Source organism: Ovis aries, chromosome 3 (assembly GCF_016772045.2).
Source record: "Ovis aries strain OAR_USU_Benz2616 breed Rambouillet chromosome 3, ARS-UI_Ramb_v3.0, whole genome shotgun sequence".
In the NCBI taxonomy this organism is placed as follows: domain Eukaryota; kingdom Metazoa; phylum Chordata; class Mammalia; order Artiodactyla; family Bovidae; genus Ovis; species Ovis aries.
The window spans coordinates 117,144,081-117,158,812 of NC_056056.1; the positions used below are offsets into that span (position 1 = coordinate 117,144,081).

General features: G+C 41.2%; 1 protein-coding gene across 1 annotated transcript in view; it reads left to right on the plus strand.

Annotated features, from left to right (window-relative positions):
• The first annotated feature begins 1,099 nt into the window (after positions 1-1,099).
• The window catches only part of ACSS3 (acyl-CoA synthetase short chain family member 3), a 173,753-nt gene continuing 160,120 nt past the window's right edge, over positions 1,100-14,732 (plus strand). The window contains exon 1 of the mRNA XM_015094557.4: positions 1,100-1,497. Within this exon, the coding sequence (XP_014950043.2) occupies positions 1,190-1,497 (308 nt within the window). The 5' untranslated portion in view covers positions 1,100-1,189. The remainder of the gene's footprint in view (positions 1,498-14,732) is intronic.

Below are 14,732 nucleotides of genomic sequence, written 5' to 3' on the forward strand. Positions count from 1 at the left end.
GTTTACAGCCTCTCAAGTTTACAATCTTCCTAGGGTCGGGGCATTCTTTATTTGCAAAACCTCGGATTTGGGCATACACGTTTACCGTTAAAAGTGCAAATGCTGTCACACCAAACAGCATGTGGCACAATACAAGGCAAACGAGACAGACTCTGAATTTCACTAATGGGTGAAAAAAAAACAAAACCAAGAAAACCCAAACCCCAAACCAAACCGAATAGTGAGGAGTTTAAAGAACGTTAAGCCCACCAGGCAGTAACTTACACAGCCTGCCTTTCTTTTTAAAGTTTCCTCAGCTTCCTCTTTCTTGATTCATTTCATCTTGACTTTGCTCTTCCTTTTGACTTAAATTTTTGTTTTGTTTTTGTTTTTTTGACTTATCAAACAACAACAACAACATCAACAACAAAAACCGGGCCAAAGAAACTCCAAAGAGGCAAACGGGAAGACAGAGAAAGCAACAGGTCGTCCTGCTTTCTGCCGAGCTCGCGTGGGGAGTCCGATCCGAAGGTCCCATCCCAAGGTGGTGGTGGTGGGGGGGCACCTTCCCTGCGGCCTGTCAGTCACCCCCAAGAGGCTCTTCCCAATTCGGTTGGGCAACCTCCCTCTCCTCCTCCTCTCTCAGCTGTCAGGAAATCCTGGAGCCGCCCTCGCCCCGGAGCCACTTGTGTTCTAAGTGGCCGGGGATGGAGCTTTGTTTTCAAAAGAAGTAAATAAAAACACCGTGCGACTTCAGGGGCCCGAGGGCCGCAGAGCTCGGCTCGGCCGACGGCTCCTGCCGCCCGGGGTGAGGCGGCTCCTGCCGCGGGTTCTCGGAGGCCGACCCCGAGCCGCTGCACGAGACTTGTCTGCTGGAAAACGCGGGGCCGGGCCGGCGGGCCGCGCCTTAGGGGCTCTGCTGCTTCGGGGCGGGGGCGCCCCTCCCGGCGGGGCCGCCGGGCTGCGGAGACCCCCGCCAGTCCCCGCCTCCGCGCCCCCCCTCCAGCTTCCCCCCGCCGCTCCAGGTCGGTTTTTCCCGGCGACTCTGGTGGTGCCTTCCAAAGTCCCAGGGCCCTGGGCACACCTCGGGGTTTTCTCCCGCCTCCCGCCTGCTCTCCTTGGGGCCCCAGGAAGTCGCGAGCGCCCCACGGGTGGTGCGCGGCGGAGCCTGCAAGGAGCTGGGGAGGAAGGGGCGACCCCGCCGGCAGCGATGAAGCCGTCTTGGCTGCAGTGTCGCAAAGTCACCGGCGCAGGGGGCCTCGGCGGGTCCCTGCCCGCGTCCTCTCCCGCGCGCGGAGCCGGCCCGGCCCGCCGGGCGTACGTGGCCCCCGGCCCGCGGGGCGCTCTCGGGGGCCGGGGCTGCCGGGCGCTGTCCTCGGGCGGCGCCGAGTACAAGACCCACTTCGCGGCCTCGGTGACCGACCCCGAGAGGTTCTGGGGCAAAGCCGCGGAGCAGATCAGCTGGTACAAGCCCTGGACCAAGACGCTGGAGAACAGGCATTCGCCTTCCACCAGTTGGTGAGTGACTTTTGCGCCCACCCCCATCTCTTTTGGGCGTCCAGGCTCGACGTCCTCTGCATCGGAACCTGGAGTTCTTTTGGGAAAAGAGGATGAGACTGGAGGTGTGATCACACCTTTTAAATCCGTGTTTAATTTTAACTTCATAAGTCAAGCTCTCTTGCTTTGTCTTGAGGGATTCGGTTACCTAGGGTGAGAACCCTGGTTCCTGTAGACCAGAAATTTACCTATATGGCCAGGCTCTGCTTAGTTGAGCAAGAGCCAGCCCCCCAGAGACCCACAGTCTGGAAAGGGAAGTAACCACGGAAACAGGTGCAAGCAGAGTGATGAACTAAGGGTTTCTAAGTATCCTCACACTGTGGGGACGGAGAGAGTTGGTGGAAGACTTGAGTCAGATCACACCGAAGTACAGATTGGAAAAATGGATATGTCCTCTCAGAGTTGACAAGGCCCCAGTTCTTAAAGTCCAGGAGGTGGAACACAGGTTGAAATTTGACTGTTGATGTGGCTGGGAATAGTTGTGTTGGTGGGAAAGGGGACTGGTGAGTCAGGGGTTGGTTTGGGGAAGGATTTATGCATCACAGCCAAGTAGCTGGGATTGGGTCCACAGCCCTATCCTGTGTATGAAGCTGCAGTGTTTTCCAGAGAGAATAGGTAGTATACCTACCTAGAAGGTGCTAGAAATCATGGTAGGAATAAAGGTGTTTTTTTTTTTTTTGGTCGTTTAGAGTTACGATTGTAAGTAGTTATAAACATTGTTTTTGTGTTACAACAAACAAAAGATACACTTGTCGAATAAATGCCAAACTTGTCAGATTCTTGAGGGTGAATCACACAGGAGGACTCAAGAGTTGCGGCTGCTCTTTGGGCCCTGTGCCTAGCCCTTAAGAGTGTGGTTGCTTTCCTCAGCCAGCCCTGAGGGAGAGATGTTTTCTCTAAAAAAGTCTGCAAAACACTGCAGTGGTGTTTCCCACTGCCATTTCCAAGTCCCCAGCAGTGAAATGGGAGAATGACATGCCAGGTTTGTATTTGATGAGTATCTTGTTGGGAGTAGGAGTCTGGAAGGGAGAATGGCCTCTCAACCAGAGACTGTTCTCTGTCACCACCACGCTCTGCCCCCTGATTGTTCAGAGCTGTTTACATGGTTTTACCTTTAGAGTCTAGCACATTTCCCCATCCAGTTCAGGTTTTCCAGTAGTGTTTGATTGATCCTCTCTCATGTACCCGTCAGCGAATCAAGCACTTGGTATACATGTGGCGAGGGGGCGGGGAGGTGTCCTGATGGTTAACAGCCTGGTCTCTGGGGCCAGAATTTTGTGTTTGAGTTCTGGCTCTTATAGTTACTGGCTGTGTGTTCATAGGCAAGTTGCTTAATCTCTCTGTTCTTCAGTTTTGTCATATATAAATGTGTAACTAGTAAGATTAATTTAGTAAAGGATTAAGACCAAGTCTTAAAAGAAATAGACCCTATAAATGTTGGAGTAAGAATAGGTATCTTTGCACTCTCATTCCACAGTTATTTAAGAGCAGGAAATGTCTAGATCTGGGAAGATCAAAACACAGAGATTATTGTCTCACCTAAGAATGTATTCTCAAAGTTCTGTGTCCATATATCTGTCAAAAAGTATGGAACTGGAATTATTTATGTGACCACCATCCCATAAAACTGTGCAGAAAACTCAAGAAATCACTGGGATACTCCAAGTAAAAACCAGTGAGGGCCAGACCTAAGGTAGTGGCAGGGGCAGTGCAAAGAACAGGTTTCTAGAGGATTAATTGAAGTTGGGGAGGGCTCAAGGGAGTACAGACCATGTGGAACTCAAAATGTCCATCAAATCGACCTTTAAGATCTGGAGATTTTCCCTCTATGTTTTTTTCTCTTCTTAATTTCTAGTTGCTTGCCTGAATTTTTAAAAATTGTAGGCATAAAATGTCTAAAGAGGTTTAAATGTCTACCTTTAAAGAGGTTTTTGGCCAAAGGGTCTTTGTATGTATTTTCAAAAATTCAGTACACTGTAGGTCACGGTATTTGATAATATTGTATCCAAATTCTTCATCTTTGTACTCTTGGAATCACGTGGCTGTACCTGTTTTATAGCAGCCCAGCAGATCAAAGTGAATAACAGATAAGTCTTTGAGTCTGTATTTGTTTTAGCAGTGTGATTCAATCTTGCTGAGGAGTTTGGTGGGCAGAGCAGAGTTGGAGAGGCAGGTAGACGTAGGAGACCATCCATCCAGTCTGAAACTCCATTCAAAAAATGGTTTCAATCTGAATCCTGTTTGTAGATATTCTTTGTTGGTTAACATTTTTCTGCAAAGGTAGACTCAAGGTCAGGGCAAATGTCCACCCGCCCCCCTGCCCCCTCGCTGCTTTATATCGCTGTATTCTAGGGCGGAACAGACATATGAATTTAAAAAGTGATAGGTAACAGGATACATAGACTTGATTTTTGATTCTGCGTGTCTTGGGAGGTGGCAAGTGGATACAGGCACAGTTTGATTTGAAGGTGCTTTGCTTACTTTTTGAAGCTGGGATCTGGGGAAGGGAGATGTTGAGCCCCAATGGGAAGGGTTGCTACAGCTAGCTGTTCTCTTCGAGGTGGAGCTGACATAGGTGTGTAGTCAAGATCGCTGAAGCCCCACGGTTTCCCAGAAGTCGGACGGATTCTTCCTCATTGTACGCTTGTCTGTTTATTTTTCATGGAAGCAAACTCCCCTCTGAATCTACAGGCCTACCAAAACTCCCAGCACATAAATAGTAATGCATATTAGCTTTCACGGTGGCATAAACTACTCAGTAGCAGTTTACATACGCAGTAGTATGAGCATGGAATAGAAGGCTTTGAGGGCAATACATTAGGGACCTGCCATTGTAGTGAATAGCCCTGTAAAGTAGATTTCTGGGACTGTAATCTCTGAGATCTTTGAAAAACCAATTCATGTAGGTGCTCTAGGAACGTGTGAAGAATTACCTTTCCTCCTAGTTTGTTGGTTCATTCACATTGTTGGTGCCTAGCTTTGGGGAGAATAAAGTCTTTATTAGAGAGACTTCAGTGGAGAACTGAATATACGGTGAAGCAATTAGAACCCCTAGTAATTTCTCTAGTCCTGGGACCACAGAAAGGATGTTTTGGTTGTTTTCTCCTGATGAATTAGACATCCTACTGCCTTTCCTGAAAGAGAAATCCAGCTACCCCTCTGTGAAGAATTAGGCAATTCTCTTTTGCATTATGCATTGTGATTAATTTTTTTTGGTTTGGGGCATTAATTATCCCTTTCTCTGGAAATATTGCAGTCCTATTTTAGTTTATTTATATTTAAACAACATTCAATGATCAGACTCTCACATACTGTTTGATTTAGAATTTAATGTTTGTTAACAGTGACCATGAGCCAAAAAGGGAAAGTCTAAATACAGATGATTAGAACGTGATTTCTGCTTGGCTAACATATCTACAATGGAAATTGTGTAGGTACTTTTTTTTTTAACATGCAAGATCTCAGTTTCTGACTAGCTATAAAGGTTGTTTAAGTCTTCAAGTCTTAAAATGGCTTATAAGTGTTAAAGATATCAATTATTCACTCATTGTGTGTATAGTACAAAGAAAATGATGAAAGAGATGGGAGACATACAGTAAATTATTACAAAACTATTTCTGTAGAGTTGTAGTAAATGCTATGAAATAATAAGGGGATTTACCATAATCTTTTCTGGAAGGATCGTGGTAGGAGTCTTGAAGAAATGATGGTTAAACTGAGATTACAATGTGTAGGGATTAGACTCAGAAGGAGGAGGGAACATTCCAGACAAAGAGAACAGCACATGAAAAGGTCATGCGGTATGAAGTAGCTCAATAATTTCTAGGAACTGAAAGAAGGCTGACTTGGCAGGTAATAATTAAGAAACAGAAGGAGAAAGCCATATTGTGAATGGTCTGGTGAGTCATGTTAAGGATTTAAAAATTTTTTCCTGGCACAAACAGGTCCCATAGTGGATGATCAAAACTTGAACTTCCTACTCGTCTTTCTGCACTGGAGCAAGAAATGTCTGGGTTCAACCCCAGCTCTGCCACTTACTTTGGATACGCTTCAATATCCGTATTGGTAAAAATAAGAGTAATGATAGTATCAATTTCCTAGGATTATAGAGGTGGCTGGGAACATAAAATGTCTAGGACTGTACCTGACACACAGTACTAGTTACTGATGTTTTTGAAATATGGAAGAGAGATTCCCAGAAGCTGGTGTGGACCAGAAAGTTTTCAGAGAAATGGTATCATTTGGACTCAATCTTAAAGTAGGATTTAGAGAGGGAGAAAAACACTTTTTGTGTGCAAAAGAAAAACTTCTGTGTGCAATCCAAACATGACAGAGGCATAGAGGAGAGAAAGCACCAAATATGCTTGTAGGTCAGAGTGGATCAGTTGGCTTGTAGTGGTTATTTTGGAGTTACAGGTACTCCAGAAGGTAGTTTCAGGATGGTTTTGGAAGGCTTGGAAGAGCAAGCTCAGACATTTGCATTTACTTTTTAGGCTGTACGTCACAACCTGTCTGTAAGTCTGCAGATAGGTTTTGTGTGACCTAGGTGCTGGGTTTTGTTTGTCTGTTTTTGAAGTATTTGTCAGTATTTAAACATTGGAGGATTTCATCTAAAATTTAAATTTCCTTTAATGATTCAGTCTTGGGGGGCTTCTTTTGAAAAAAAGCAGATTAACTGTCAGCGCTTGGTCAGCATTTTGCTTGGCAACGCTTGGCTGGAACTGAGTAGCTGCTGTCCCAGGTGAAATTAGACATAATGATCACCAGGTGGGGTGTAGGGAAGCAAGAAGTTATGATAAACCTGAGAATTTGACTCGTATACTCAGGTGGAGGAATTGATTGTGAGTTAAAGATAATAATTTGAAGACTTGGCAAGAGCTTATAGGTTTATAGGTTTGACTGACATTTGTAACTACATGAGAGCTAAAGTTTGGTGAATGTTGAGTGGGAGGAGAGAGAGAGAGCAACTTAGAGAGAGAGAATGAATAAAATACTAAAAACTGAACTGGGAAGATAAATAGAAGAGGGGGGAAAACCTGTGAGAGTGGAGGAGGCTTATTCAGAGAAGTAGGATAAGGAAGAGCAGAATATTTTGGTGCCATGGAGTAAGAGGGAGAGAAGAGATAAAAACAGGGAAGGTCAGTAGTGGTCAAGGGCTCTAGAGAAGTTTTGAGGCTAATGAGGACTGAAACATAACAGTTTTGACGCAGAAATCTTCAGTGATTTTTAATAATGTGATGTCAGTGGAGAAGTGAAGGCCAAAACCAGGATCCCGAAATACAGAGGGAACTGGTGGTAGGCAAAAACAGTCCAGGAACACATTGGACAATGACAGGAAGGGGGGGGTGAGATGACAGCACGTGGACGTGTCTGGGTTACCTGAAAAGAAGTTTCCTCGTTATCTTTCCTTTCCCCACCTCCCCCTTTAAGAGCATCTCTTGTTTAAAGGAAGAAGTGAGGAAATCTGTGAAATAGGAATGAAGGGAATTTTGCTTATTTTGAAACCTGTTCCTCATTAACAGGACTCCTTGTTTTTACAAGTTGAACTTTGTGTGGTTTCTTATCTGTTGTTTTCTTTAGATGCCAGAAGTTCATGGAAAAAACAAAATGGAAAAGTCTTGAAGATGGAATAAAAAGCTACTTAACAGATTTACATGAGCTAGATATCTAAGCATTTGATGGGAGATAAAGAGACAGTTAAAAAAAGAGATGAAAGAACTAATATTTGTTGATTTGTTAAATTATTCTGGGGTTTCAGACCTGTCAGTAAGTGGTTCAGAGGGAAAAAAGTTCTTTATCTTTTACTTGCAACTTTTCTGAGTCTGACATTCTTTCAAAGGAAAACCAATAAGGAAAATATAATGTGGATTTTATATACTCAAAGTCATTTATTCCTCTACTGAATTTTGATTCTTTGGCAAACAATTAGCCACATTAAGCTGTCTTGGAAATTCAGCCTCCCTCCCTCTCTTTCTTTTCTCTAATAAAATTTCCTTCATATTTATCAGTGTATTTACTTCTAGTTGAAAGGTGAGAGTTTTATCTTGGGATGAAAAAAATGTATCCCTTCTGACAAACTCTAAATGAAATGAATTTATTCATAATATTGTGCACAGTACAGATACACTTAAATTTTAAATTATCATTTTTTAGAAATGAAAAAATATTTTATGAAGGTACATGGTGAGCATGAAAAATGGCCTGTTAGCAATATTCTCCCTCAGATAGACTCATCAAGAAAGACCAATTTAAAAAGATGGGCTTTATTTTATATTCTGAAGGTCAACAGCTTGGTGCTGTGCTGTATCTAATTTTCTCAGTCTGTCATGCTGCTGAAAGTTCAGGACAGAACAGAGTGAACTACTGGAATGCTGTGATTACATAAGCAAGGATGGATTGCCTGACAAATGGCACAATCAATGCACAATGGAAATTCAATCAGCTGTGACCAATCTTCTACCAAGTGTGGGGTAAAGTCCACACTCTTAGTACCTCCTGGAAGGTGGCTTACTTTTTCCTTTGTTCATGCCATACACTATTAGTTGAGGAAAAAATCCAGTAGTTGAAGTTATTTTTCTCTTCTTGTTCTCCTTTCCCCCCTCCAACTCCTCCTTTTTTTCATTTTCCCCTTTCCCTCCCCTTCTTCCCCGCATCATTCCTTGTTCTTCTTCTTCTTTTTTTTTTTTAAATTTCCACTTAAGCAGTGACTCTGTGAAGGTGGAATCATTTCTTTCTATTGTGTAAAATTTGTGAGAGAAACATGTGGGAGGCTAATGAATATTTGTGATAATGTATGTGAATGTAATAACCTCTTTACAGTTTTAGGAAACACATCTGAAAAACTTGTATTCTTTATGTAAACCATGTGGTTAGAGAACTTATAAAAGCTATGAATTATATGTACTTTTGCTGTCATTATGGCCAAATGAGGTAAGGGACAATGCATAGAAAGGAGAAGTATTATTCTTATCTAGGAAAATCGAAGTTTAAGAATTTCCAGTTTGAAATCGTCCAGCTGAAAGTCTTAGAATAGCTGAAAACAGATCAGGCAACTATGTTAGAGGACAGAGTTCGATTTATAACTTTTAGGTAAGTAGTGAATTTTACTGATTTAAAATATTAGTTGCTCTAAGTGGGATAAAAGCATCTAAAGTCTGTAGGTCTTGACTTAAGAGAGAACGCTAGGCAAGAGGAATACCTTCTCCAGGTTTTGATGTTAGAATAGCATTTCCCAAGTATAATTTTTGAGATGTCTCTCCCAAGTGACATTAGTTAAGTAAAAGAAATTTGGGAAGATTAGGGGAAAAGGAAGAATGCTCTGTAGACATGATCCATACAGATATCTGTGCAAAAAAAGTAGTACAATAAAATGGTAAAAAAAAAATTTAGTAGCCAAAGGGACGTAAAATCATTATTATTGACTGTTTGCTAAAATAACTGTAAGCGATAGCACTGGAACTTAGAAAAGTCTACTTTTGCACTAATCTCTTTGCTTTCTCTCCACTTTTTAAAATTTTTAGTTTCACTGATTCTCAGTTGTGAATTAAGTGCTTTTCTAATCCACAATTGCCTTGACATTTCCTTGCTCCCAACTCTTCCTGCTTAATGAAGTTTGCCACTGTTACCGATGCAAATTTGTACAATATGCTATCATTTTCCCCTTGGGTAAAAATGTGGGTAGGGGAAAAGGTGTTGAGGATTGTTATTAGTGGAGAAAAAAAAATTTGATTTCTGGGTTAAAACTTAGGTCCCCATTCCTTGAGCAGTTTACTGTACCAAAGTGTGGACCGTGGTGAGTATTGCTGTTCAGCAGTGTCTGCTCTCTACTTTTGAGCCCACAGGAGGATCCAGCTTCCCCTCCCAAGGGTGGTTATGGGATTAGCTTTGGCTAAGGCAGCCAGAGAAAGGAGTGTCACTTCCTGTGAAACAATTAGTGGCTAGTGCTTCAATGCTTAGTCCTGCCTGTCAGTCAGAGCTGTGAAAGCATGTATAGCCTGGGGAACAAATGCGTAGGTGATGGTTCTTTGGGAAGTGCAACCGAAGCCTCATTAAGGGTGCATGAGTGAGGAATAAACATTGTTTCAAGTTACTGAGTATTCGCTATTGTTACTGTGTGTAATCCAGCCTATTTTATTGATTGTGAAATCATTAATGTATATATTAATAACATATAATAATAACATAGAACTGTTTGAATGCAAGTGTCCAGCATATAGTGAAAATAGCTAGGCTTATGGTATCTGTACTATGAGCCACATAGAATACTAAGTACTTGAATTTTGTCAATGTTTCTAACAACCCTGTGAGGTAGGGGACCTTCTACTCTTGTTTAGTGTGTGTGGAAATGAACATCCAGAGAGTTTAAGAAAACTTGCCTAAACATATAAAACTAATAAGTAGCAGATGTAGGATTTGAACCCAGGCCGTCTGAATTTGGGCTGCCTAGGTGGCTCAGTGGTAGAGAATCTGCCTGCCAATGAAGGAGATTTCAGATTCAGTCCCTGGGTTGGGGCAGATCCCTTGGAAAAGAAAATGGCAACCCATTCCAGTATTCTTGCCTGGGAAATTCCATGGACAGAGGAGCCTGGTGGGCCGTAGTCCATGGGTCTCAAAGAGTTGGATATGGCTAAACACAGAAGATAGCACGGCACAGTACAGGTTGAATTTAGCATCTGTGCTCTAAATATACACTACATTATATTGCTTCTATAATAATTGTCTTAGTTAATTTTAGCTTTTTTTTTTTCTTACCCCTTCTCCACTGAAACCACTAAAAGTAACTTTAAAAATCTGGCTTTATATCTCAGAAACATTTGGAAAATATCTCTATTTTATTTAGAATGATAGACTGATGTTCTTTGAAGAAATAAACTATATGTTTTATGTGAAATATTTAAAATGTATACAATCGTCCTAAAAGTGGTGGGAGAGGGACTTTATATTAATTGTTACCTACTTTAGAAATGTTTCCTGGACAGTAGAAAGCAATATTAATCCCTTCTCTTAAGAATGCTAATTTGGTTTTCTATCTTAAGGAAAATCTAATGACCACATTATTATTCATTGTTTGTAGTGTGCTTTAGTATTATTTTTATGAGAACATGTGATAAATAGCCTAATTAATTCATCTAATTATGAGTACTTGAAAAATTTCCTTTCTTCCAACTTCTCAGGAAAAAATAATAGGACTTGTTATATGTTTGTAATTATGGAAGTGGTTTGTTTTGATTACTTTTTTAAAAAATGCATTCAAGTATAATATGCTTTGCTGTTTGCTTCCATTGCTTTCCATCTTGATCCTAATGCAGGTGGACAGACCTTGATACATAACACATGTTAAGTGCAGAGATGAGTTTTTTTCCCAAGGAATCACATTGCGTCCATCTCTCTTGTTTCTAACATGAATATCTTCTTTTTGAAATCCAGTACAAGGACCATGAGCTGTGGGCTCTCTCACTAACCTGTGTTATTCCATAGGTGTTGCCAAACGTTAGGGAACAGATGATCTAAAAATGTTAAATCTTCCTTTGAGTGTCTAAGGGATGAGCCACAGCCATATCTGAAGAGTCTGTAATAGATTGAGAAGAAAACACACACGATTGTCCTCTAGCACATGACTGAGTTACTCATTCTTTTCTTTAAGACTGAGGAATGCATTTCAATAATGAGAATAACAGTAGTAACAATCGTGGCAATACAGTAGGTCACTATGGCGCACTTGCGCTGAGTCAGACTCTATGCTAATACTATCTGTATACTTTGAATCCGTCTGACACCCTATGAGATACATATAATGCATTTTTATGACTGTGTAAACTGAAGGACAGAGCAACTAAATGACTTGTCGTATAGTGGTAGACTTAATTTTTCACACCCATTGGGTCACACTGTAAGAGCCCCATTTCTGTAATGAACTGTGACTACACTCTCTAAAACTTCTTTTGCCTGCTTGTCATGTGACTGTACCTGGAACATACAAAGGAATGAGAGCAATGTTTGAATTAAAAAGTTTTTTTAATCAGAGATGTAACTTCCTTTCTCTCATCTGTCACCTGTGTTTCTATGTGTCTTCTATTTTCTTCTCTCATTTTAGTGGAATTTAAATCTTCACTATTTTCCCAGAGTCAGCTTGTACCTGTCTTCTTGGTAAATGGTTCTTTCCTAAAAGGCCTATCACCTTGAATCTTGTTTCCCTTTAAGCTAGTTTGGCAAAGAATGCTCAATTCCCATTTGCATTTAGTCACTATACATCCACCAGGTAAGCTCATCCTCCACTGATACTTTCCTTTACCAGTAGCTTAAAAGATCACAGCTAGGTGACAGAGGGCAGGGGTCAGGTCGCCGTCATCTTTGCTGTCTCCACCATGGAATGCACCTGACCTTGTATATGTCTGTCAAACTGCTTCAGGTTTAAGAGTTGTATCAATGTCATTTTACCAGATTGTCATGGTTTAGTCACCTTATTTAGTAAACGTATTAGCAGATAAACAAAGAAAACTCACTGTTTAAAAGTAATAAAAGACAAATACTGTATAATCTTACTTATGTTGTTGAGTCACGAAATCATGTCTGACTCTTTGAGACCCCATGAACTGTAGCCCATCAGGCTCCTCTGTCCATGGGATTTCCCAGGCAAGAATATTTGAACTGCGTAGCCATTTCCTCCTCCAGGGGATCTTCCTGACCCAGGGATCAAACCCATGTCTCCTGCATTGCAGGTAGATTATTGACCACTAAGCCACCAGGGAAGCCCTGATCTTACTTATACGTAAATTCTAAAAACCATAACAAACAACAAAACAAAACAAAAACCAGGCTCACAGATGCTGAGAACAGATTGGTGGTTGTCAGAGGAGATGGAGTTGGGTGCAGGTGAAATGGGTGAGGGGCATCTTAAATACTTGAGTGTGTGTGAATGCACATATGTGAGTGTGTTTCTGAGTGTGTTAAAGCATTACAGAACACAAATATATATTATTACAGTAAGAATAGCACCAGTAATATTCCTTACCATAGTTTTTTGGTGACATGGTTGCTGACCTGTTATAAACGTGGAGTTTTTTTGGTTCTAGAACTTATTCATTCTTAATCTATTTGTTCTTCATTTATTCTTCCTTTCTTTCTATTGTTCACTCATTAAATGTTTACTGAAAGCTCATCTAGGCCAGGCACTGGTTCAGGTGCTGAATAAGAGTCCAAGTAGAGTATAACGTTGAGGAGTGATTTCATACATCAAAGGAAAAAAGTGTTTTTGCTTGTAATAAGATAGCTTTCATTTTCCTATTTAATAAAAGGAGAGTAATCATGAGTGATATGGACTATCGAGTTATTTTCTGAAAATACAGGTAATAAAATTTGCTTTATTTTGCAATCAAGTCTACTCTGAATTACCTTTGACCATTGAGGTGTGAGTAACTAGAATATACAGGCTCACATTATGGTGAATCGTGGCCATTTTCTAACTAATAAATCCTTTGATACATAAAATAATCAACCAATTTTAATTTTATCCCTTTGTATAGCTTCTTATTTTCTGCTAGAAGTACTAACACCCAGGAAAGTCAGGAAAAGACAAGTAACACAAAAAGAATAAAGAGAAATAATGGGCTTGGTTAGCATCAGCTAGATAATGAACTCTTGGATAATTGAGCAGGCTACACTGCATTCAAGTTTCAAATTAACGAAATGTGAATGGAAAATGTTTAATCTATGATATTATATGTAGACAGTGAGGGAATTGGCAAGGATGGAGCAAAGACAGTTTGTGACCTTGTTGTTAGATTATTTTGAGGATAAGACTAGGGGAAAACAATAAAAATTTTGTCTACTTTTCTTCATGTTTTAATTTACACTCAATTATATCTGGTTGGTTAAGTTGGCTTTAGTTTCCGGCTGTGTGTTAAGGTTGTTTTGGCAAGAGTGAAGGTGGAAAATTGGAAGAGATTTCAGTTCAGTTCAGTTCAGTCGCTCAGTCATGTCCAACTCTTTGCGACCCCATGAATCACAGCCAGGCCTCCCTGTCCATCACCAACTCCTGGAGTTCACTCAGACTCACGTCCATCGAGTCAGTGATGCCATCCAGCCATCTCATCCTCTGTCGTCCCCTTCTCCTCCTGCCCCCAATCCCTCCCAGCATCAAAGTCTTTTCCAATGAGTCAACTCTTTGCATGAGGTGTCCAAAGTACTGGAGTTTCAGCTTTAGCATCATTCCTTCCAAAGAAATCCCAGGGCTGATCTACTTCAGAATGGACTGGTTGGATCTCCTTGCAGTCCAAGGGACTCTCAAGAGTCTTCTCCAACACCACAGTTCAAAAGCATCAATTCTTTGGTGCTCAGCCTTCTTCACAGTCCAACTGTCTCATCCATACATGACCACAGGAAAAACCATAGCCTTCACTAGACGGACCTTGGTCGGCAAAGTAATGTCTCTGCTTTTGAATGTGCTCTCTAGGTTGGTCATAACTTTTCTTCCAAAGAGTAAGCATCTTTTAATTTCATGGCTGCAGTCACCATCTGCAGTGATTTTGGAGCCCCCCAAAAAGAAGTCTGACACTGTTTCCACCATTTCCCCATTTCCCATGAAGTGATGGGACCGGATGCCATGATCTTGGTTTTCTGAATGTTGAGCTTTAAGCCAATTTTTCACTCTCCTCTTTCACTTTCATCAAGAGGCTTTTGAGTTCCTCTTCACTTTCTGCCATTAGGGTGTTGTCATCTGCATATCTGAGATTATTGATATTTCTCCTGGCAATCTTGATTCCAGCTTGTGTTTCTTCCAGTCCAGCATTTCTCATGATGTACTCTGCATAGAAGTTAAATAAGCAGGGTGACCATATACAGCCTTGACGTACTCCTTTTTCTATTTGGAACCAGTCTGTTGTTCCATGTCCAGTTCTAACTGTTGCTTCCTGACCTGCATACAGATTTCTCAAGAGGCAGGTTAGATGGTCTGGTATTCCCATCTCTTTCAGAATTTTCCACAGTTTATTGTGATCCACAGTGGGGTTTAATTGAAAGAGCAGAGATTTTATCATCCAAAAGCCTTGGTTTGAGACATAGATTTTGAATTATTTTTCATTGACATTTCTTATTCAAAAGTAATTCTGACTGAAATTTAGGCTTATGCTTTTTTCCCCCTCAGAAAGATGCAGTGTTATTTTAAATTTTAATTGTGTAAACTCAGGAAAGCCAGAATA